Source organism: Leucopleurus acutus, assembly GCF_964270905.1.
Source record: "Leucopleurus acutus genome assembly, chromosome: 4".
In the NCBI taxonomy this organism is placed as follows: Eukaryota; Metazoa; Chordata; class Mammalia; order Artiodactyla; family Delphinidae; genus Leucopleurus; species Leucopleurus acutus.
The window spans coordinates 13,246,867-13,270,959 of record NC_139146.1 but is presented as its reverse complement, the minus strand read 5'-3'; the positions used below and the strand labels follow the sequence as shown (position 1 = coordinate 13,270,959).

Below are 24,093 nucleotides of genomic sequence, written 5' to 3'. Positions count from 1 at the left end.
CTGAAATTATGTCTTCTTTTTACTCTAAAGTGAGTTTACATAGCTCTGGTTGTTACACAGCTAAGAGTTATTTTTAAAATCCCTGCAGGTCTTACTTAGTACACATTCCTAAATAGAAATAAATAATGTTCTTGTCCCTCCAGAGTTTATAATTTAGTAAATAATCCTTGACTGGGGTAAAGCCCCTCTTCTTCAAAGTTGTAAATCTTTTGATAGTTAAATCAGTCCATGTAAGAGAACAAGCGAAATAGCAAGGTGACAGAAGAGGAAGTAAAACTGAAAAACAACAAACAATTAGACATGACTAATTGGCCACACTGCATCCCATTAATTTTACTTAATGTTCCTATAGTGTTAGAACAAATGACATTAAACAACCAAAAAGTAACACTGTTTCTTGTTCTAAAACTCTCAGGACCCACATACAATAACTAAGGTCTCATCATGTACACTGGTTTGTAGAATGTGGAAAAGATGTGATCATTCTTTCAGAGGTGCTTAAATATCAATAAGTCAATAAGGATTTATTGAAAACATACTGTGCAAAATAGTGTATTAGGCAATGGGGAAAATAAAGGAAAACATAAGACTCTTCTACCTTGAAGTGCTTACAATCTACTTGGGAAGATAAGATCTTCATGAAGAAAGACAGAGGGGGAGGGAGGGACTGAGAAGGAAGACAAGGAGACAGAGAAAGAGAGGCGTAATACAATGTATAATATTTATGACAAGATATAATTCATTGCTAAATTTTGTAAGAAAGATTAAAAGTGATATGGAAATTCAGGATAGATGAGAGTTTGTAAAGTTGAAAATATCTTCCCAATCTCTGGAAATTCTTGTACTTTTATGCCCCTGTGAGCAAGGTTATTAAATTCCATTTCATCAGATCTTCAAGTTAAATTTATATATTTAATTCCACCTCTAGTCACACAAGCACTCTTTCCTCTCCCTTTTTGCCTACTCATCCTTGAGTACTCATTTCTTTTTGAAAGACTGTCTTTCCTTTCCCACCATCATGTATACTTTTTCTTTCTTCCTGGTCTCTCAGATGAACTTCAGCATATGGTATCAGCTACAGATGGATGCTTCAACAGCACCCTGTGCATTCTTTGTCCCAAAAATGTAATCATAGTAAAACGTGATAAATGTCATCCATCCTTCCTACTAGACCATAAGTTCTAAGACTGCAGATAACACGTTTACCTTTGATTTTTATTCTTTTCCTAGCATCTATTACAGTTCCTGGCTTAACAGGTATCTTCTGAATAAATCAATGTGCAATAATATGTATCCTGTAAAGAGGACGTGGCATATATATACAATGAAATATTACTCAGCCATAAAAAGGAACAAAATTGAGTTATTTGTAGTGAGGTGGATGGACCTAGAGACTGTCATACAGAGTGAAGTAAGTCAGAAAGAGAAAAACGAATACTGTATGCTAACACATATATATGGAATCTAAAAAAAAAATAAATGGTTCTGAAGAACCGAGAGGTGGGACAGGAATAAAGAGGCAGACATAGAGAATGGACTTGACATGGGGAGGGGAAAGGGTAAGCTGGGACGAAGTGAGAGAGTGGCATGGACTTATATATACTACCACATGTAAAATAGATAGCTAGTGGGAAGCAGCCACATAGCACAGGGAGATCAGCTCGGTGCTTTGTGACCACCTAAAGGGGTGGGATAGGGAGGGTGGGAGGGAGTCACAAGAGGGAGGGGATATGGGGATATATGTATAGTTGATTCACTTTGTTATACAGCAGAAACTAACAGAACATTGTAAAGCAATTAAACTCTAATAAAGATGTTAAAAAAAATGTTTCCTGGCCTTTAAAGTAAACAATATTCAGAAGAAAATAGCAGTATAGTCTTCTAACATACCATTTGAAGGGCTGAAAGTTCTTCTGTTAGTCGAGAAATCTGTACATTATATTGTTTTCTTGTGTTTGCAACCTGTAAATTAAGATATCTATGAATTATTTAGGTCTACAGTAAAAATAATTAACATCCAATAAAAACATTTAGAATAATAATTTTGATAAAAAATAAAACTATAACTTTTAGGGCATAAAGGATAAGCACACGATGTATTAAAGAGTCAAGAATTTATCATAACAGTGGAAGTAAGTGAACAGGATGATGTCTCCTAAAGTGTTTGTCAAATTTTGGTCTTTATAATGGGTTCTCTTTCAATTAAAATTTACCATATTAGAAATGAAAACAGAAAATTTCAAAATTACTTATTAATCCCTTTATAAATAATAACTAAAGTCATTACAGGTTAACATAAAAAATACACTTTTGTGAAAATATGTGTATTTCCCAAAAATTAAAAAAATTTTAGAAAAGTGTTATTAGTTTACATTTTTGCAAATTTCCTTAATGTCTATGGCTTAATAGAAGATAGCTAGACTCTCATATCTATTTCCATGTTCAAGCTGTTGTGTTGTTGCATACCATCAACTTCTGGAAGACAACCCTGCAAAGTCATGAGAGAATGACTGTGAAAAAAGCAAACTGTTTTACTCTAATTATGAAAGTAGGTATGATTTTGCAGACCACCTGAACAATACTTTGAGATCTGCTACCACAGAGCAAGTCAGGAGAAAAACTGAAATATACACTAAAAATGTAATTAATAACTTTTAAGGCACTTTTGTTTTATAAACAGAAGAATATTTTTATAGTACACATCATATTTCAGTGTCACATTACTTTATAAGAAAAACCCTTATTTTAATTAGCAGTTAAATATCTTCAGAAATAGCAGAATTTATGTGTACAGAGTAATTTCAAGTATTAGTCACATCTCCTCAGGGTGGCTCCTAAGACAATATTTTTTTCTAATATCTACTCATGTTTTTAATAAATTTATTTATTTATCTTTGGCTGTGTTGGGTCTTTGTTGCTGTGCGTGGGCTTTCTCTAGTTGTGGTGAGCGGGGGCTACTCTTCGTTGCAGTGTGCGGTCTTCTCATTGTGGTGGCTTCTCTTGTTGCGGAGCACATGCTCTAGGCGTGTGGGCTTCAGTAGTTGTAGCTCGCGGGCTCTAGAGCTCAGGCTCAGTAGTTGTGGCACACGACTTAGTTGCTCTGTGGCATGTGGGATCTTCCCGGACCAAGGCTCGAACCCGTGTCCCCGGCATTGGCAGGCAGATTCTTAACCACTGCGCCACCAGGGAAGTCCCTATTCATGTTTTTAAAAAGACCATGAAGAATATTGATCCTGATGATATATCATCAGTACACATTTATGACCCAAAGGTTTTTGGAAATTTTATAGCATCTTATAAAATGGATTATTTCTCAAACATGATGTAAACCTTCTGTAGAACATTTACAACACTGCTATATACTTTAGTTAATTAAACTAGAGTTATCTTTTGGAAGGCCTGCCGAGCATATTATATGTGGGTCCATTTCCGTTCCATTTTAGGTTATAATTTGATGTAGCTTTTCCTATGAAAAATTATATTAAAAATCAACCCACCCTATTTACAGGTCAGTGACAATCACAGTTAGCATTTATTGAGATTTAATGTGTTATGAACTGTCCAGAGTGCTTTACGTGTCATTATCTCATTAATTCTCACAACAACATGATGAAGTAGTTATTATCCCCATTATAGATAAGGAATATTCAAGCTGAAACTAAGTCATGAAGGTTCCTAGAATAAAATAATTTTGGTTCTTATAAGCCCAATCATGTCTGTCTGTCTCTCACATAGTTTTTTAAAAGTGTTCTTTTTAGTATCTAGAAATGATGCAGGTAACATGAGGGTTTATGATCATAATAGTATATATATTTTGAAATCACTTATGTTAATAATTTCATAGTCTTTATGAATATGCAGGAAAGCATATTAATGTAAATATTACAGTAAAAATGAAAACAGGAATTTCTACTTTTGCTAATCCATCTATCTGACAAAATATCAAATTAAAAATTACAACCAAGGTTTTTTGAAGAAGTGGCTGGCTGATTCTAGGTCTGAGGCAAGGAAAGTACAAGATGAGAAATATCATTTATCCAGGAAAACTAGGGAGACAAATTGAGAATAAAAATGAAAACTGATGGCAATGAATCATGAAATAAAAAAATAAAAACGAATCCATCATAACAAACAAAGGGGGCAGGACTCTAGCCCTAACCAAAAAATAACAACTAATAAATGTATAGAAAGATTGACAGAATTAGAATTTCTAATTACCCAATATATTTATTTATTTTAGACAAGGATTATCAATGGATGACAAAACCACTGGATGAAAGATTTTGGTGGAAAAGGATAGCTGCATAGTCTTCAAGTATCTTCCCCAATTATACATAAAGTATAAAATGGAAAGATCTGGTCTTAACACCTTAATCATGTGGTCAAGCTTAGCATCACCAATGTACAACTGACATTACAGCTTCCTGATGTGATAAGTGGGATGTAGGTATACACATCATCTGCCAGAAATGACCTGAATCTAATCAAAACGAAACAGTCACATGAATCCAAATGTGGAATATTCTGAAGGATTCTACAAAGGAGTCTTTGTCATATACAAAGGAAGGCAGGGGACTGGGTTAAATTGAGGGAGACTACAGAGACGTGGTAGTCAAATACAATGATGCATAAACATGGACTGGATCCTGAATTTTAAAGACCAAACAGCTATAAACAATATTTTAGGGAAATTCGAGTGTGAATTGAAGTAATGTTGATTTTTTTTTAAGACATGGTAATTGTGGTGTGGTTGTGTAGCAAAATGTCCTTTTTCTGGGGAAACAGATGACAAGATGAAGTGTCATCCTCCTCTAAACTCCTCTAAAGTCTGCACTTGCTCATTTCCATAGCCTGCAGTCTATGTCTGAATGTTTGGCACAAGGGAAGAGTGTGTATGTAACATAAAGAGAGATGGAATGGGTGTAGCAAGACACTAAGAGTTTTCTGGGTGAGAGGTAAATAAGTGTTCATTATACAGCTCTTTCCTTTCTATGGGTTTGAAAATTTCTAAAAATAAAAAAAATACAAAATTCACGAGAAACAATTTCTCATAGTGATTGAGAGTAGAGCTCATCTGCAACCCAGTTCTGCTACTTCCTAGAGGTGGAACCCTAAGCGAGTTAGTTAACTACTCTGTTTTTCAGTTTTTTCATCTTTAAAATGGGTTTTTGTGGTTTCTTCCTCCTAAACTCACTTTACACTTTTTAACTTTACCACACCACTTATGAATTAATTCATATCCATAACAGAGGAAAAGGCAAATAAATGTATGTCCTCCCTCTCTCTTTATATGAAAGCAAACTTACATTTCCAAGACAGTTTTAACTTTCATAAGGCTTGCAATTCAAACTAAGAAACAACTCATTGCTTTAACACAAAAAAATAAGATTTAGTCTTGATAATGGAATTGCAAACAACAGCACAATTCACAAATCATATAGGTATCTGCATGATGCAACTAAAACAACGCTAGGCTCAGTATAGCAAGGAGAAGGTTTGAGTCTAAGTTCTGGCTTTAATTAGTGTACAGTTTTGAGCTAGCCAATAACCTCTCATGGGTTTCAGCTTCATTACAAATAAAATAAGAGGTTAAAGCAGATTTCTCTTGTACTCCAGTCCTAAGACACTCTAAGATACTGCAAATAACAGTGGGTTTTCTTCTCTTGCTTCTTGTATGTTCTAAGTTTCTTTTTGACCCTTCTTCCTAGCCTAAATCTCTCTCCTTCCCCCTTGCCCTACCCCCTACCTCTACCTCACCTTGGCACCAATGTTAGGGGCTACTATCATGAGATGATTTTTATATGAAATTTAGCACAATTGATACAATCAGCTGACAAATAATTACCTAGGTCCACAAGGCAAAAACTCAGGTAGTATCTACTCTTAAGCTGCAAAATTCTGTAAAATTTTGAATTTTAAATATAATTAAAACCCCCTTACTTCCTTCCTGGTTCTTATGGCAGCATCTTGCACAAGCCGAGAAACGGTTTCTTTCATTTTCTCTATATCTTCTTCTTTTTGCTTCTCCTCAAGCAGAGCCTTCAGAAAATAATAATTTGATGTTATTATAGGTCACATCGTTATTAATAGAGATTATGTAATAAATGGGTAAAAACCTATCCACTAATCACTTTCTTGAAAGCATACCTCTTATGCGAAACTTCTGAGACATCTCCACTTTGAGATCTTGCCTAAGTTATGAATGATATTTATTTTCCTTAACCTCCTCACTGACCTTGTCCTAACTAAAAATTTATTCTTTTCCTCTGATATTTGTTTTAGCCAGTAACATCACTCTTCTAATCTCTACGGCTGGGAATTTAGGATTATTTTTTAATTTTCTTTCTCCTTTATTCCCTATGTAAAATAAATAATCAAATCTAAATATTATATTCGTGGAAAAATCTCTTAGATTTCCCTTTCTTTCCATTATTTGGTTTTATTCAAATTATGTCCCTTGTCACCTCATACCTCCATCACTGTAGACACCACCTACTTCCTCTCCATGAAATTTCTAACCAACCAATCATTTTCATCTCACCTAAAAAATACTCTTATAAGCCTAGTTCTGTTGTCAGTCACATCCCATTTCTTTGCTTCCCTGTGGAGCAAAACTCCTCTAAAGTCTGCACTTGCTCATTTCCAAAACTTTCTGTTATGTTCACTCTAATCAGGCTTTCACTGTCCATGATCTCTATACTGCTAACCCATGAGAGTCAATTTTGCATAATTATCTTATTGATCTGTCAAACAGCACTTGAGATAATGGATTACTTTCTTTTCTTTGTTTTACTTTCTATACTTGGCTTTTAGCACACCCTAGTATTGGTTTTCCTCTTAACTCACTGATTATTCCTTTTGAGTCTGCAATGCCGTTTCTTCCTCTTCTCCTGAACCTCTCTATTATTGAACTACCCAAGTCTTAGTCCTTGGTCCTTTTCTCTATCCACATCCACCCCTTGGTGGTCTAATCCAATCTCGCAGTTTTAAATGCCATTTATATGCTGAAAAGTCCCAAGTTTACATGTCTAGTTCAAATACCTTCCTGAGCCTGGAACTCCTCCAATTTTAGGTTTGAATGAATCTTTTTTTCTTTTTTCTTTTTTTTATAAATATCATTACAGAGTAAGCAGCTCTGTGTTCTGATCCCACTGTCTTGCAAAGATACCATACACATTCCTATCTCTGTTTTTGTTGTTTAATAAACTTCCTCCTACTTAAATAGGTAAGCTAGGGAGAAGTAATAGCTGTTTTGATATAAGATCTTGTCGTGGAGAATGGGACAATGGGGAAGAGGGAAGTTTCATAAGAAATTATGGTAAGGTTGTGCTTCATACCTGTTTGTATGATTGGTTAAGAGAACTTCTTGGAACAAGCAACTGAAGGTGGGAACCCTCTGGCAATTAAGCAGTAAGTCAAGAGGGAACTTAATACTGTAGCCATAAACAGGCAATTTACGGTTCAGGCCCAATTTGTGGATTTGAGACTTGAATGAAAAGATTTAAGGGACAGGGATGAGTATTATTACTACTACCTTCTCTGTCCATTGTGCTCCACACAAAATATTCATTTTTATGACCTGATGTTAAGAATGCTCATAGGCTTCGGAGGAGAGAGAGACACAATTCTGCCCTGTTCTTAATTTTTCTAGTTAACTTAGGCGTTTAGAGGAATTCCCAAGCATATTATGTATTCTGTTCCTTTCATCCATTCTAAAAGATCACAGAAGGGAATAGTATCTGAAAGGTATAAAAAGCACCTTAGCATTCCCCACAGCTTAGATTTGGATAATTGTTTCTTTTTTATTTCTTAGTAGCTTCTTACCATGCAACTTATAGCTTGTTTTGTTTTTAATAGTTCTCTTGGAAAACCATCTATCATGTAAGAAAGAAAACATAAATAAAACAAAGTATTTCCTTTGTAATCCCCATATGTCCCAGTGGAGTACTATGCATACACTATGAATTCAATAAATATTGATTAAATGAAATAATAATTTAATGATTGCTTCGTAAGGGAGCCAGTAACATTAAAAACATCACTAATCATTAGAGAAATGCAAATCAAAACTACAAGGAGGTGTCACCTCACACCGGTCAGAATGGCCATCATCAAAAAATCTACAAACAATAAATGCTGGAGAGGGGGTGGAGAAAAGGGAACCCTCTTGCACTGCTGGTGGGAATGTGAATTGGTACAGCCACTATGGAGAACAGTATGGAGGTTCCTTAAAAAACTGCAAATAGAACTACCATATGACCCAGCAATCCTCCTACTGGGCATATACCCTGAGAAAACCATAATTCAAAAAGAGTCATGTACCAAAATGTTCATTGCAGCTCTATTTACAATAGCCAGGAGATGGAAACAACCTAAGTGTCCATCGTCAGATGAATGGATAAAGAAGATGTGGCACATATATAGAATGGAATATTACTGAGCCATAAAAAGAAACGAAATTGAGCTATTTGTAATGAGGTGGATTGACCTAGAGTCTGTCATACAGAGTGATGTAAGTCAGAAAGAGAAAGACAAATACTGTATGCTAACACATATATATGGAACTTAAGAAAAAAAAAAATGTCATGAAGAACCTAGGGGTAAGACAGGAATAAAGACACAGACCTACTAGAGAATGGACTTGAGGATATGGGGAGGGGGAAGAGTAAGCTGGGACGAAGTGAGAGTGGCATGGACATATATACACTACCAAACGTAAAATTGACAGCTAGTGGGAAGCAGCCGCATAGCACAGGGATATCAGCTCGGTGCTTTGTGACCACCTAGAGGAGTGGGATAGGGAGGGTGGGAGACGCAAGAGGGAAGGGATATGGGAACATATGTATATGTATAACTGATTCACTTTGTTATAAAGCAGAAAGTAACACACCATTGTAAAGCAATTATACTCCAATAAAGATGTAAAAAAAAAAAGCAAACCTATTTTGTGACTTCTATAAACTAAATACCATTAAACGAAAGTGGTAAAAGATGTGATATGTGGTAGCATAGTAATCACAATTATTAGAGGGTTAAAAAAAAAAGGAGCAGTGACATGAAGGCTCGGGTTAATAAATCTTTATAGTTAATTTAATTCCTGTCAATTAAGCTTCTGCTCTATTAGAGTAATTGTGTAAGTAATGAAGGCGAAATAAAGATTAATAAGATTCATCTGATTCAAGTGACTAAAACACAGAGTATACATACTGCGGTAAGTACTTTAACACATTTTTTTTTTTTAAAGTATAAGACTACAGGGGATGAAGATTAGTTACACAAGGATTGGCGACATAAAAAACATCTAATGAAAGTTTTAGGAGACGGTTGACATTTTACCATATTTTATGATGTTAAGTCTTAACATCAAGAATGTATCAATAGTATGCCTATTAATGGTGAGCAATTTCATTTTTATGCATTAATTCTGTAGTTACTGAGTCCCTTACTATCAGGTCATATGGGGGAATGTTCAGTATTTCATTATTTTATTTATTATCTATTTATTATTATTTATAAACATGGTTACTAGTTTTCTTACCTGATTTTTTTGAAGGTTAGCTTCTTCTAGGAGTTGCATGCTATTTCTGGCTCTTACAATAGCTTCGTATTTCTCATTTTCTAATTCATAGCACTTTGCTTGTAAGTCTCTGGTCTGTTTTTCCAAATGTATTTTTTCTGCTCTTAATTGGGTAGCTTCTTGGATTGTCACACATAACCTAAAAATTAATAGTAACGTTGAGAAAGTTAAATATTTTTAAAAAGGAGGGAGATAGGAGATTTACAGAGTATCTATTACAGGACAGGCATTATTCCAGTTACTTTCACATGTATCTTCTCATTTGATTCACACAAAAGTTCTGTAAAGTAGGTTTCATTATTTCCATTTAAAAGAATAACAAACAGACCCAGAGAGCTTAAACATTTAATTAAGGTCATATGAATAATGAGCAGTGGGGCTTAGACTGAGCCTAGATATTATGACTCTGATTATGTTACATTTCCTACACTTTCCTACTTATGTTAACTCATACTGTCTTATACAGATACATGACAGTGTTATAAAGCAAATCCTTAAAGAATAAGTTGTTCTTTCTATTTACATGGTCTTTTTGTCTTTTAGATTTTACTTGGCTCCCCTTTACTACTCTCTACCCAGGTAACCCATGTTAACTTACTAATGTATATCTTTGAATATTTTTCTCCATGTTCACAAAATCATATGATTCTTATATACACACACATATACACATAAATATACATACACAGTATATACACATCAATCCACAGGTTTTTAAACAAAATTTTTCGTGTTATAAAAAATAAGATCATAGTATATACCCTTTTCTGCACTTGCTTTTTTTATTCAATAACACCTTGTAAAAATCCCTTCAAGAAATACATCCAGAAGCTCTCTCCTTTCCTAGTCTGACGGATGCAACTTCTCCTCACTGCTAATTTGTATTCACTGTTAATTTGTATCTCCCTAATTACTGGAGAGTTTAGGCATATTTTAAAAGTTTGCTAGCTATGTGAATTGTCTTTCAATTTCCTCCTCATATCCTTTGCCTACTTTTTCCTGATAGCTTATTAACTTTGCTTGTTCCTTTATAAGAACTTTTTGAATATTAAGATATTTAACCCTCAGTCTGTTCTGTATACTGCAAATATTTTTTCCCAAATCTACTTTTTTGTTGTGGCCTATTGACTCTATTTAGGAAATCTTTATTACACTAAAAATGCTCACTTGAATACAGCTAAATTTGACTATTTTTTTCAACATCTGGGATTTCAGTTTTTATAAAGATGATCTCGTTTATCCATAGATGGTTAATGTAAGCTCCTAGATTTCCTCAAAAAATGTTATGACTTTAATATTTTTACCTGTAAATTTTTAATCAATCTGGAATTTACTTCTGAATGTGCTATAAGACAGGAGTCCAATTTAACTTTCTTCCAGATTGATAGCCAGTTGTATGAGTACCATTAGTAACTGATGAATTGAAATAAACCCTTGTATCTAAAATGTGAAAATATCATGATTTACTTATCAGTTGTCATGATTCACTGATCTATTTGTCTAGTCTAGGCCCAAGTTATATTAACTTGATTATAGTGGCTTTATAATATGTTCTGATATGTTCTGGTAAGACAGTTCTTCCCTTGCATTACATATGTTTCTTTGGTTTTTTTCAGGCATTTCTTTTCTAAGTGGTGGCATGAGAAGCCATAATGAACGTAACTGTATTTTCATTGTCACCCTTGCATTTCCCAGCTTTTCCATCACACATTTAGCTGTCCTATTATTTGCCATATTTAGGTTTATTAATGTTGTACCTCTTTCAAAATGGTGATTTATTTTTTCATTATATAAGGTCCCTATTTATTCTATTTACTGTTTTTCCCATTAAACCCTACCTTATGTAATATTAATATTGTCATTCCTGCTTTCCTTTTGTTTACAGTTGTTAATATTCTCCACTAACAGCTTTATTTTAAATTGAAAACAAATCTTCATCTTTCCTTTCTTGATACCTTTGTTCTAGTTCATTTACTCTTTAAGGTATTTTCTAAAATAACACATTACTAGGCTTTAATCAAAATCTGCAGGTCTCTGCTTTTTAATGGAATACAGTCCTCTCATACTGTAATGATTTACATACATGACATGCTTCATTCCATCTTACTTTGGTTAAAGCACTGTGGTAGAAGATGAAGCAATCTCTACCTCTCCCACAGAGGTACAGGACATCTGGCACTTTACTAGCACAATTCACCCATTCACTTCACCATGGCCTCTTGGGGGCCAGGCAGAGGAGGTGGACTCATGAAGGGTTTATGCCATCTTCATCTCCCAGGAGTCCATGTGTCTCAACAGGGCAAGCTTTGTTTAGGACTCTGTGAATTCCAATCTTCAGTCAAGGCACTCTGACACTCACCTCCAGGCTTCACACCCACACATGTCAGAAAAAGCCTTGCAACTAAAGGATTTACATGTATTTAACAGTCCATCAGCCACAGCAAACATGTGGCTCTGAAAAGTCACGCTGGTGTTAGGGGTGGAGTTATAGGAAAGTAGATTCAGATCATCAGCTTCATAATTTAAAGGTTTCCATAATTTTATAACATAAAAGATGTATTACGCCTGTTATTATTCTCATAAAGCACTTCTATATCTTCTACAGCCAAATCTCATATGAATCCTTTCTTTCAACTAACTAAAATTGGGCCAAATTCCCACTCTATAATAATAGTAACAACAATGATAATAACAAACACCTGTAAGAACATTCTTTGTGCTAGGTACTTTACATATGTTAAAGAAAACATAATCTTCAATATCTTCAATGATGCTATGAAATAGGTTATAGCATTAGCCTATGAGGTAGGATATGAGATTATATCATATAAATTATGAGGTAGGTTAAATCATTATATTTATTTTATAGATAGAGAAACGGAAGAACAAAAAGGGTAAACAATGTGCCCAAGGTTATTGATCTGGTTACTGGTGAAGCTGGAGTTTGAACTCAGTCAGTTTGGGTCCAGAGTCAGTGTTCTTAACAATTATGCTATACTGCCAAATAGAAACTTCCACCTAAGGATGTCCACTCTCACCACTATTATTCAATGCAGTCTTGGAACTCCTAGCCACGGCAGAGAAGGAAAAGAAATAAAAGGAATCCAAATTGGAAAAGAAGAATTAAAAATGTCACTGTTTGCAGATGACATGATACTATAGATAGAAAATCCTGAAGATGCCACCAGAAAACTACTAGAGCTAATAGATGAATTTGGTAAAGTTGCAGGAGACAAAATTAATGCACAGAAATCTCTTGCATTCCTATACACTAATGAATAAAAATGTGAAAGAGAAATTAAGGAAACACTCCCATATACCATTGCAACAACAACAAAAAAATAAAATACCTAGGAATAAACCTATCTAAGGAGGTAAAAGACATGTACTCAGAAAACTATAGGATACTGATGAAAGAAAGCAAAGATGACACAAACAGATGGAGAGATATACCATGTTCTTGGATTGGAAGAATCAACAGTGTGAAAATGACTATACCACCCAAAGCAATCTACAGATTCAATGCAATCCCTATCAAATTACCAATAGCATTTTTCACTGAACTAGAACAAAAAATTTTACAATTTGTATGGAAACACAAAAGACCCCAAATAGCCAAAGCAATCTTGAGAAAGAAAAACGGAGCTGGAGGAATCAGGCTCCCTGACTTCAGGCTATACTGAAGCCTGAAGCTACACAAAGCTATACAAAGCTACAGTAATCAAAACAGTATGGTTCTGGCACAAAAACAGAAATATAGATCAATGGAACAGGATAGAAAGCCCAGAGATAAACCCACACACCTATGGTCACCCAATCTATGACAAAGGAGGCAAGAATATACAATGGAGAAAAGACAGCCTCTTCAATAAGTGGTGCTGGGAAACTGGACAGTCACATGTAAAAGAATAAAACTAGAACACTCCCTAACACCACACACAAAAATAAACTCAAAGTGAAATAAAGACCTAAATGTAAGACCAGACACTATAAAACGCTCACAGGAAAACAGGGAAGAACATTCTTTGACATAAATCACAGCAAGATCTTTTTTCACCTACCTCCTAGAGTAATGAAAATAAAAACAAAAACAAATGGGACCTAATGAAACTTAAAAGCTTTTGCACAGCAAAGAAAAGCATAAACGAGATGAAAAGACAACCCTCAGAATGGGAGACAATATTTGCAAATGAAGCAGCTGACAAGGGATTAATCTCCAAAACATACAAACAACTCATGCAGCTCAATATCAAAAAACAAACCACCCAATCAAAAAATGGGCAGAAGACCTAAATAGACATTTCTCCAAAGAAGACATACAGGTAGCCAAGAGGCACATGAAAAAATGCTCAACATCACTAATTATTAGAGAAATGCAGATCAAAACTACAATGAGGTAATCACCTCACACCGGTCAGAATGGCCATCATCAAAAAATCTACATACAATACAGGCTGGAGAGGGAGTGGAGAAAAGGGAAGGAACCCTCTTGCACTGTTGGTGGGAATGTAAATTAATACAACCACTGTGGAAAACAGTATGGAGGTTCCTTAAAAAACCAAAACTAGAACTACCATATGACCCAGCAGTCCCACTACTGGGCATATACCCTGAGAAAACCATAATTCAAAAAGGCACATGCACCCCAATGTTCACTGCAACACTATTTACAAAAGCCAGGTCATGGAAACAACCTAAATGTCCATCGATGGATGAATGGATAAAGAAGATGTGGTACATATATATACAATGGAATATTAGTCATAAAAAGGAACAAAACTGGGTCATTCGGAGAGATGTGGATGGACCTAGAGTCTGTCATACAGAGTGAATTAAGAAAGAGAAAACACAAATATCGTATATTAACTCCTACATGTGTAATCTAGAAAATGGTACAGATGAACCTATTTGCAGGGCAGGAATAGAGACGCAGATGTAGAGAATGGACGTGTGGATATGGTGGGGGGCAGGGGGGGGAAGGATGAACTGGGAGATTGGGATTGACATATATACACTACTATGTGTAAAACAGATAACTAGTGGGAACATGCTGTATGGTGCAGGGAGCTCAGCTTGGTGCTCTGTGGTGACCTAGATGGGTGGGATTGGGGATGGGGTGGGAGGGAGGTCCAAGAGAGAGGGAATATATGTATACGTATAGCTGATTCATATAGCAGAAACTAACACAACATTGTAAAGCAACTATACCCCAATGAGGAAAAAAAAAAGAAACGTCCACCTAAATTACGATTCAGATCTATGTATCTATCTATAACTATCTAGCAAGGCGCTGTCATTTCAAGTTAAGTTGGTGGTGAGAAAACATAACAAAACCCAGGGTACTGAAGGAAAGTTTGCGTATTGAACATTATCACCTGCCAGACTCTTTCTTCAGGTTTTGGAATACACTCAGGCTTGTGCACTTCCATTCTCAGCCCACGTCAAAAGACTGATGGATCCTACTCTGGAGAAATTGGCTCAAGGAAGAGCACCCTCAGATTCTGATATCTGGGGACTGCCCAAGGAAAAAGCCAGCTCACTGCCTAAACATAATATAGTTAGTCTGCCACACTATAAGCCCACCTATACATACCTACCTACCTATCTACTTTTTGGTGTCTTACTTTTTAAAAAAATTGAGATATAATTGACATACAACATTACAGTCAACCCCCATATCTGTGGTTTCCACATTACAGGATTCAATCAACCAGAATGAAAATATTAAAAAAAAATTTCTGAAAAGTAAAACTTAAATTTGCTGTGCACCGGCAACTATTTACATAGCATTTATATTGTATTAGTAAGTAATCTAGACATGATTTAAAGTATACAGGAGGAGGGGCTTCCCTGGAGGCGCAGTGGTTGAGAGTCCGCCTGCCGATGCAGGGGACACGGGTTCGTGCCCCGGTCTGGGAAGATCCCACATGCCGCGGAGCGGCTGGGCCCGTGAGCCATGGCCGCTGAGCCTGCGTGTCCCGAGCCTGTGCTCCACAACGGGAGACGCCACAACAGTGAGAGGCCCGCGTACCGCCAAAAAAAAAAAAAAAAAAAAATTATACAGGAGGATGTGCATAGGTTATATACAAACACTGTATCATTTTATATAAGGGACTTGAACATCCACGGATTTTCGTATCCACAGGGGTCTTGGATCCAAAACCCAGTGGATACTGAGGGACAACTGTGTATTAGTTTCAGGTGTAAACATAATAATTCAGTATTTGCATATATTTTGAAATAATCACCACAATAAGTCAAGTTGATATCACCACATATATACAATTACAATTTTTTTTCTTGTGATGAGAACTTTTAAGATCTATTCTCTTAGCAACTTTCAAATATATAATACTGTATTATTAACTATAGTCACCATGCTGTATATTACATCCCCGTGATTCATTTCTTTTTTAACTGGAAGTATGCACCTTTTGACCACCTTCATCTATTTCACCCACCCCTCCCCACTCCCTGCCTCTGGCAACCATCAATCTGTTCTCTGTATCTGTGAATTTGATTTTTAAAAACATGGAATGTTTCATGGATTTGAGTGTGGGTCATGCTAATTTTCTTTGTATATTCCAGTTTTTAGTATATGTGCTGGTGAAACAGGCACTTTGGTGTCTTATTTTTAAATATCAATGGATAGAAAGGATCATCAAGCCTTTGGAAGGAAGACAGACAGGCACAAAGAACAAAGGAATGTTAGAGAAATCAGAGACAATGCAGATGGCAGAATAAAACCTTAAAAATATTTTAATATATTTTACTAAGAGATGATATAACATTTATACTAAGATACTATAGAAAAAGAAACATTCAGAGGATAAGAAATGGCTCTTTAAAAAATTTATGATAGCTAAAATAAAATATTCAACAAATGGTTAGTTAGAAGAAAATTTAAAGGAACCCCCAAGAAAGGAGAAAATAAATGAAGAAATGGAAAATGGGAGAGAAAAAACAGGAAAATTAGGGAATCAATCCATTAGATCCAATATCCAGCTAATATTATGTTAAAAGAAAAAATGAAAAAACAGAGAAAAAAATTATTCAACAGAAAATCCTGAAAATATTGCCAGAAGTGAAGAACATGAATTTCTATATTGAAATGTCCCCAGTAAAATGAGTGAAGACAAATTCTTACTAAATGTGCACATCTGCAATTGTAGAATATTAACTGTGGAGGTCGTGGGTGGATGATCCCGCAAGTCTCTGGGAGGGGGTCCACGGGGGTGGGGTAACAGGTCAAACACACAAAGCAGGAATTTCGAATGACACAGGAATTTTTTTTTCTGCAGCTGGAAGCTAGATAATACGAGGAAAATGTCAACATTTTAAGGAAAAATGATTTAAAACCTAGGATTTCCAACCTAGGATTCATTACTCACCCAAACTATCACCTTTAAAGGTAGAATAAAGATATTTCTAAACAATGTCTTAAAAAAATGTACCTTCCATGTGTACTCAGGAAGCTGAGGGAGAATGGTATCCGTTAAAATGGGAGCGGGGGAGGTGGAGACAAAAAAATCACAACAAAGAAAGAACAATGGTTCGAATTCTTAGTCTTATTGGCATATTCTTACTTTGAAAGAAACACCAAATTAAAAAAATATGAAGAGGTAGTTTAAAGCAATTCTATTCATTTCACTCTGACCTTATTCAACAGAGAATATACAAATCAGCAGTCTTTCCCAGAGAACTGGCGTTCCCTGGAGATAATTCCCAGTGAATCATCTAAAAAGCAGGGAGGCAGAGGCCTTTTTTGGGAAGATGGGAGAAAATGATTTATGCTTCCTAGGTGTTTGTGGCATTTGAAAGGATCACAAATAATAATTTTATAAATAATAAATATAATTTTAATAACTCAAATAGTAAGTATTTACGGAGGCCAAAGTGTCTTTGAGTTTATGCAACAAAGATGACCATTAAAAACATAGCTTTTCCATAGCTGGTAGTTCCATTAAACAGGATATATTCACACTTAAAACACTGGCTGAACATTGCTTATAGACACATATCAACTACACTAATAGTTCTGCTTTCTCTTATATAAAAATACAAGAGTTTTTTTAACTTTAATATATAACTTTTTTTTAATCATAATAGAAACAACATTAATTTAATAGCTCCAAAAGACAGCCAACGTAAAAATTTTCTTCTCAAAGGCAGCTAGCTGAATACTGAACTTTAAAAAATATCCTTAGATTTTCTTACATATGCAGTAATCTCTCTTTAGGAAGTTTTCAGTTAGGTTATAACTTTATATTAAAAGCAGAAAAAAACCCAACAAAAATCTCAGAGTCTTCAGTACTAAAAAGACAACTTAAAGCATCTATGAACAACTTGATTCCTTATGAAATACTATCAGAATCAAAGGAACTGAAATTTATATATTCAGATTTCACTACTTCAAGTCTCTAGCATTTATTTTCATAGCACATAATGCTACTAAAATAACGAATGAAAAAACTACAACCACAGACTTTTCTCTAAGGTTAACAAAAAAGTTCAAGAAAGCAGTCAAATAATCATTCAACTGTTGAAAAGTTTAGAAAAATGCAAAACAAAACCCAAAAAACCCTAGCACTTAAAAATTAGAACATCTTTCATCAGAATCTCAAGTTAGCAGTTAAAATCAATTAGTTCTGAACCCATTATGAGCAAAGAAATTAGTTTTATTAGCATTTTGGAGAACAAGAAACAGAAGCTCAAAGACACTAATTTTTTTCTGAACAAACAGTATTAGCCATGGATCTGTGACTAGAACTGAGATCTCAATTTTTGATGTCCTCAGATCAGTAGACTATTTCTGAGTGTAACAGATTCCAATCATACAGAGTAGATTTTTCAGCTATAAACCATAATATGATTTTATGTGCTGTAGTCACTGTATCTTTAATAGATTACAAATGACAATTTTCAAGTTCCTTAAGGGAATATCAAACAAGGACTAGAAAACAACAACAAAAGATTCTAGAATGAACATCTGCATTAAGACAGCAATTAAAGACAAAGTTACAGAATATATTTAAAAAGTAGCTCAGACCGTCAAAGGTAACTGAAAATTTTTGTTCCATAAGACTCCAGGAAAAACATCTATAATGATTTCTCAAGTATTTCTCAGTAAGAAATGATTTTTCTATATAATTTTTACCCAACTTCGCTATTTTTTTTTTTCTGCTTTAAGATGAAAAGAACATTTCTGATTCTGGGATTAACTAAACTTGACTATTACTGTTTTTGAGAAAAGGCAAAGACAAAAATGATATTTCAATATATGTTCAAAACACATGTTCAATTTTTTGAATATGATTTTTTAATAAACAATGTCCAGCAAACCAGATTTTAAACCTATGATTATAGTTTGTTTAGCATTTATAAAATATATATTCTAGACAATATCATAAATCATAAACAAACTCTAATGTGGAATAAGTTTTGAAGCTTATAGACAAAGCTAGATGTATTTAGCAGTTTACCTTGTTTCTGATTGTTTTATACTAGACTGTAATTGCTGTAAGCGCCTATCTGATGCTTCCTCTCTTCCTTGGGCAGACACCATATCCTCCTCCTAGAAAATAAAGAAACTGGATGCTTACTTTAAGTTTGTAAAAATTCAATACATCATTAAACAGCATAAAGAAAACAGTTCACTCTGTAAAGTTATTATATTGCTAGAATTTCATATGTAAGTTTAAAGCAATATCACGTTGGAAACAAACCATGCATATACTAAAAAAGGGGGAGGAGAACCTCACTATCAATTCTGTATTAGTAAAACAATAATCAAAACAGTCACTGCATATGGATTTCTATCAATATTCCAACTATTTCTATAGAGCAAGTCTAAAAAAACAACGCAGGGATTTGTTGCAGATAATCTGCCCTCAGAATATGTTCTCTTAGCTAGGTTATGCCGCATTCTGTTATAATCATAGGATATTTCTACTTTAAATAGTGACGCTTTAAAATAAATTAATAGGTTTTATTTGTATCATCTCAAAAAAACCTTGCTACAATGGATTTATTACCATGAAACATCCTAGGTTTTAGTGCCTTTGTTGTCATATAGTGTATGTGCATACTTTATAAAGCCAGTCAGTCTTTTAAGGTATTGACAAGAGAAAAGAAAACATAAATTATGTACATGTATTATTTCATATTTACAACTCCTGTTGCTCTTAATTTCTTCCTATATCTGAGTTGTCACCTGGTGTCATTTCCTTTCAGTCTAAAGAATTTCCTTCAACAGTTTTTGAAGGACAGCTCTACTAAGCGACAAAATTTCCCAGTTTTTCTTTACCTGAAAATGCCTTTATTTTGCCCTCAGTTTTGAAGTACAGTTCCACTGGACATACGATTATTTATTTATCTATCCATCTATCTATCTATCTTTGGCTGCGTTGGATCTTCGTTGCTGCACACAGGCTTTCTCCAGTTGCAGTGAGCAGGGGCTACTCTTTGTCGCAGTGCACGGGCTTCTCATTGTGGTGGCTTCTCTTGTTGTGGAGCACAGGCTCTAGGCACGTGGGCTTCAGCAGTTGCAGAGCATGGGCTCAGTGGTTGTGGCTCTCAGGCCCTGAAGCACGCAGGCTTCAGCAGTGGTGGCGTGTGGGCTCAGTAGTTGTGGCGTACAGGCTCCAGGGCGTGGGCTCAGTAGTTGTGGCTCACGGGCTCTAGAGCACAGGCTCAGTAGTTGTGGCATACGGGCTGAGTTGCTCTGCAGCATGTGAGATCTTCCTGGACCAAAGATTGAACCCACGTCCCCTCCACTGGCAGGCGGGTTCTTGACCACTGCGCCACCAGGGAAGTCCCTGGACACAGAATTCTTAATGAGCATTTTTTTCCGTCAGCACTTCAAATATATTGCTTCAGTGTTTTCTGCTTCCACAATTTTTTGATGAGAGGTCAGCCTTTATTCTTATCTCTGTTTCCTGTTCATATCATTTTTCTGTTGCTGCTTTCAAGTTTTCTCTTTATAATTGGCTGTCAGTGTTGTCATGATGTGTTTAAAGTGATTTTCTTTGTGTTTATTGTACTAAGGGTTCACTGAGTTTCTTGGATTTGCTAATGTTTTCCACCAAATTTTGGAAGTTTTCAGTCATTATTTCTTTAAACATCTTTTCTGTCCCCTACTTCTGCAAATCCAATTACACTTCAATTGGCTTGCTTCATATTGTCCCACAGACCTCTGAGGTCCTGTTCATTTTTCTTTCATCTTTTAAACTGTATTCTTTGAACAGGAAAATTTCTATTGATCTGTTTTAAAGTTCATTGATTATTTCTTCTGCTCATTCCAATTAATTTTTGAGCCCATCTAATGAAATTTTTATTTGGATTGCTGTACTTTTAAACTCTAGAATTTCTATTTTTAAAATTATTTTCTAGTTCTCAATTAAACATTCTCTATCCATTCCTTCACTAAAATCTTATTTTACTCTAATTTAAAAATAGATTTTCTTTAATTCCGTGAACATGTTTATAATAGCTTATTTGAAGCCTTTCTTTGCCTGCTAAATCCAACAGCTAAATCCAAACTCAATGAAAATGAGTTTCTATCAACTTCTTCTTCCTCCCCCTCCCCCACCAATCATACTTTAGTGTCTAGTAAGTTTTGATTGAAAACTGGATAATAAAGATAACGAATCACAGTTTCTCTGGATTCTGTTTTGTTTTTTCGAAGATTATTAGCTTTTTTTGTTCAGTTAGGCAATTATCTTACCTAGACTCAAACTCTGAAGTGTGTCCCCTACAGTGTACAGCAGCTGGCATCTGTGATGAGTTCTTATTTCTTTCCACTGTTGCTCTTCTAACTAGGCTCCCAGGGAACTCACTGTGCCTGCATAATTTGAGGATCCGTCAAGATTTGGGCAGAGGTAGGGCTCATCCTCTTTGTGGCTTTGTTGCTCTTACAGATTCCCCTGTAATTTCCAGCTTTAATAATTAGATCCATCTAAATTTAAAGTCTGACCTTTCCTTGACACCTTCTTGAAACTTCCCCATTACATGTAAAAAGAACCAGTCTTTTATGCCAATAACACAAAATGTAGTATTAAACAAAACATAGTATTAAATACTCCTTTTCCATCTACATATAACCAACTAACTAAAACTTGATCTTACATTAACATGCATTTCAGTAATGATGTGTTTAGGGATGATTATGATATTGTGATGTTTATTGACTTAGGGTACAGTGAATAGAAATAAAATTATTTCCAATGTTACAATTTAGCTTCCTAATTTCATATTTTGAGGACAATAAAATGATTAATTTTCCAGCAATCCTCTTTAACACCTAATCCAAAACAGATCAACAATAAAATACATAGAAAACAAAGCTACAGACATCTGCATCCAGTTGTCTTAGAAAAAGGAAGATACCTTCTTTTGCATCTGTCCTTGAAGATCTTCCGTCACTTTAGTTAACTCTTCCACTTTTGCTGCTGCAACTCTCAGATCTAACTTGGCTTGCCTAAAGTACAAAGTAAATCAACAAACACTGTTTTCATAGACCATACAAATTTTTTAAATTAGAAATCTAAATTTAGTAAAATCAGTACCAACCACGATACACCTAAAAATGAATGTAAGGGATAAATACTGAAAGATCCCTTTATGTCGAAGAGTGTGAAGAAGAAAAAATATAGCTGCAGGGATGAGTACAAAGTGGGAATCATTAATACTTTATTTGGATAAATTACGCTTTATACTCAAATAATTCAATAGATTTCATGAAGAACTTTATCATCTTGATAAATTACCTAACAAGAATGTCAGTGCATTAAGTAGAATATAGTTATGTCTATAATTTCCTGAACAGAGTTAGTGAAATATTGCTGATTGGCCTTTCTATGAAAATGAACCTAAGTTTCAACACCTTGATCATTCCTTAAACACCAGAAGTATGTATTATATAATCACTTAGCATAATGAACTGAAACATTTGTCACAAGATGGTCTAATATTTACTTTCTTCTGAGACTGAAGCTGCAAAGGACAAAAAGGACAAGTTTTTGAATGTTCTAATACTATCAAATAAGTTTCAATATCTTCTGGACTCCCCATAGAAAAAGATTTTAGAATAAAAAATAAGACTTCCTGAAACAGAAAAAAAGAGTTTTAATATTATACCAATTAAATACTACGTGTAAATACAGAACATGTGGATTATGGGAAAAAAAACATACAGTTTTAGGAAGGAAGGTACTTTAGTGTAGAAACTGCCCATACTTGTTTCCTAATTATATTTTATGTATGTATTATAAATATAAATCATATTAGTGCTGTTGAACCTAAAGAAATTATTCGATGCAAAACTCACAGCAAATGTTACTTCACTACTTTTGACTCTAACAATATTTATAATTCCATAATTGGTTAGCATAAAAACAACAGGAAATAAAAATCTAAAACTAAAATGTATCAGGTAGTTATTAGGTTCCAGGAACTGTCCTAAATGCTTTGTAGACATCGTTTCACTTAACACAATACCTGTAAATAAGTACTATTATTATATCAAACTGAAGTCAAGAGAGTGAGGGTGACAGGTTTGCCAACTTGCCCAAGGATTCACAAACAAGAATGAAATTGGTATTTAAACCAAATCCTCTATGATATACTGTCTACCAGAAAAAGTGATACCAATAATATTTCATAAGATTAAGCACTTAAGAATATGCTTTGCTTTAAATGAATCCAATTTATAAAAATCTGAGTTTATTAGACATAAATTTTTTCTACTTGCAAAATGATTCACCAAATGACAAAACAAAAACAACTCCAAAACCACCTTACACGAATGCATGTAAAATCTAAGCGTAGAGACAATTTCAGGAGTGCATCTACTACATGAATCAATCAACAAATCTACCAGTTATAAAATTCCATATATTCTAAAAAGAAAAACTTAAGGAGTAAGATTTTATATAGTAATGACAAAACTGAGCAACTTCTGAATAAGCATAGCACCCACTCTGACTTGGCTTTCTTGCCTTGAGAAAGGGGATAATAATGCTTATTCTACTTATGTCATGGGGTTGCTGAAAACCTCAAAATAGATAATGTACATTAAAGTGCACTGTTAAGTGTAAACAAATGTAAGATCAGAGCATGATTAAAGAAAAAAATTGTTAGAGCCACAGTGGGAATGAGGTGCAATATGGGAGAATCCTAGGGTCAGGAACCCAGTTCTGTCACTAACCAGTGATATAGCTTAATGCAATTCACTTGACCACAAGACTGTCTCAGTGGTCTCCTCAAACAACAAGGAAGTGGAGAAGATAATCTGCCCAAACAAAAACTCTATAGTAGATGGTTTTCTGATTTCTATCTAATCTGCCTAACGATTCTACTTCTAAATTGTCCCTCAGTTGTGTAATCCATTTCCACTTCCATGGCCCAACCACTGGCCTCATCATTATTTCCCAGGATTATTCCAATAGATTCCAAACTGATCTCTTTACTGCTGGTATCCTCTTTAATTCATCCTCTATAATGCATCCTATCTGCAA

At 34.8% G+C, this 24,093-nt stretch overlaps 1 protein-coding gene across 2 annotated transcripts in view; it reads right to left on the bottom strand.

Moving 5' to 3' along the window:
• Positions 1 to 24,093, bottom strand: part of SCLT1 (sodium channel and clathrin linker 1) — a 255,924-nt gene that overhangs the window by 106,254 nt on the left and 125,577 nt on the right. For both annotated transcript variants that reach the window (XM_082838635.1, XM_082838634.1), the window contains exons 10-14: positions 21,965 to 22,055; positions 19,060 to 19,151; positions 9,539 to 9,716; positions 5,941 to 6,039; positions 1,891 to 1,962 (exon numbers count right to left, since the gene is read on the bottom strand). In XM_082838635.1, the coding sequence (XP_082694761.1) occupies positions 1,891 to 1,962; positions 5,941 to 6,039; positions 9,539 to 9,716; positions 19,060 to 19,151; positions 21,965 to 22,055 (532 nt within the window). The remainder of the gene's footprint in view (positions 1 to 1,890; positions 1,963 to 5,940; positions 6,040 to 9,538; positions 9,717 to 19,059; positions 19,152 to 21,964; positions 22,056 to 24,093) is intronic.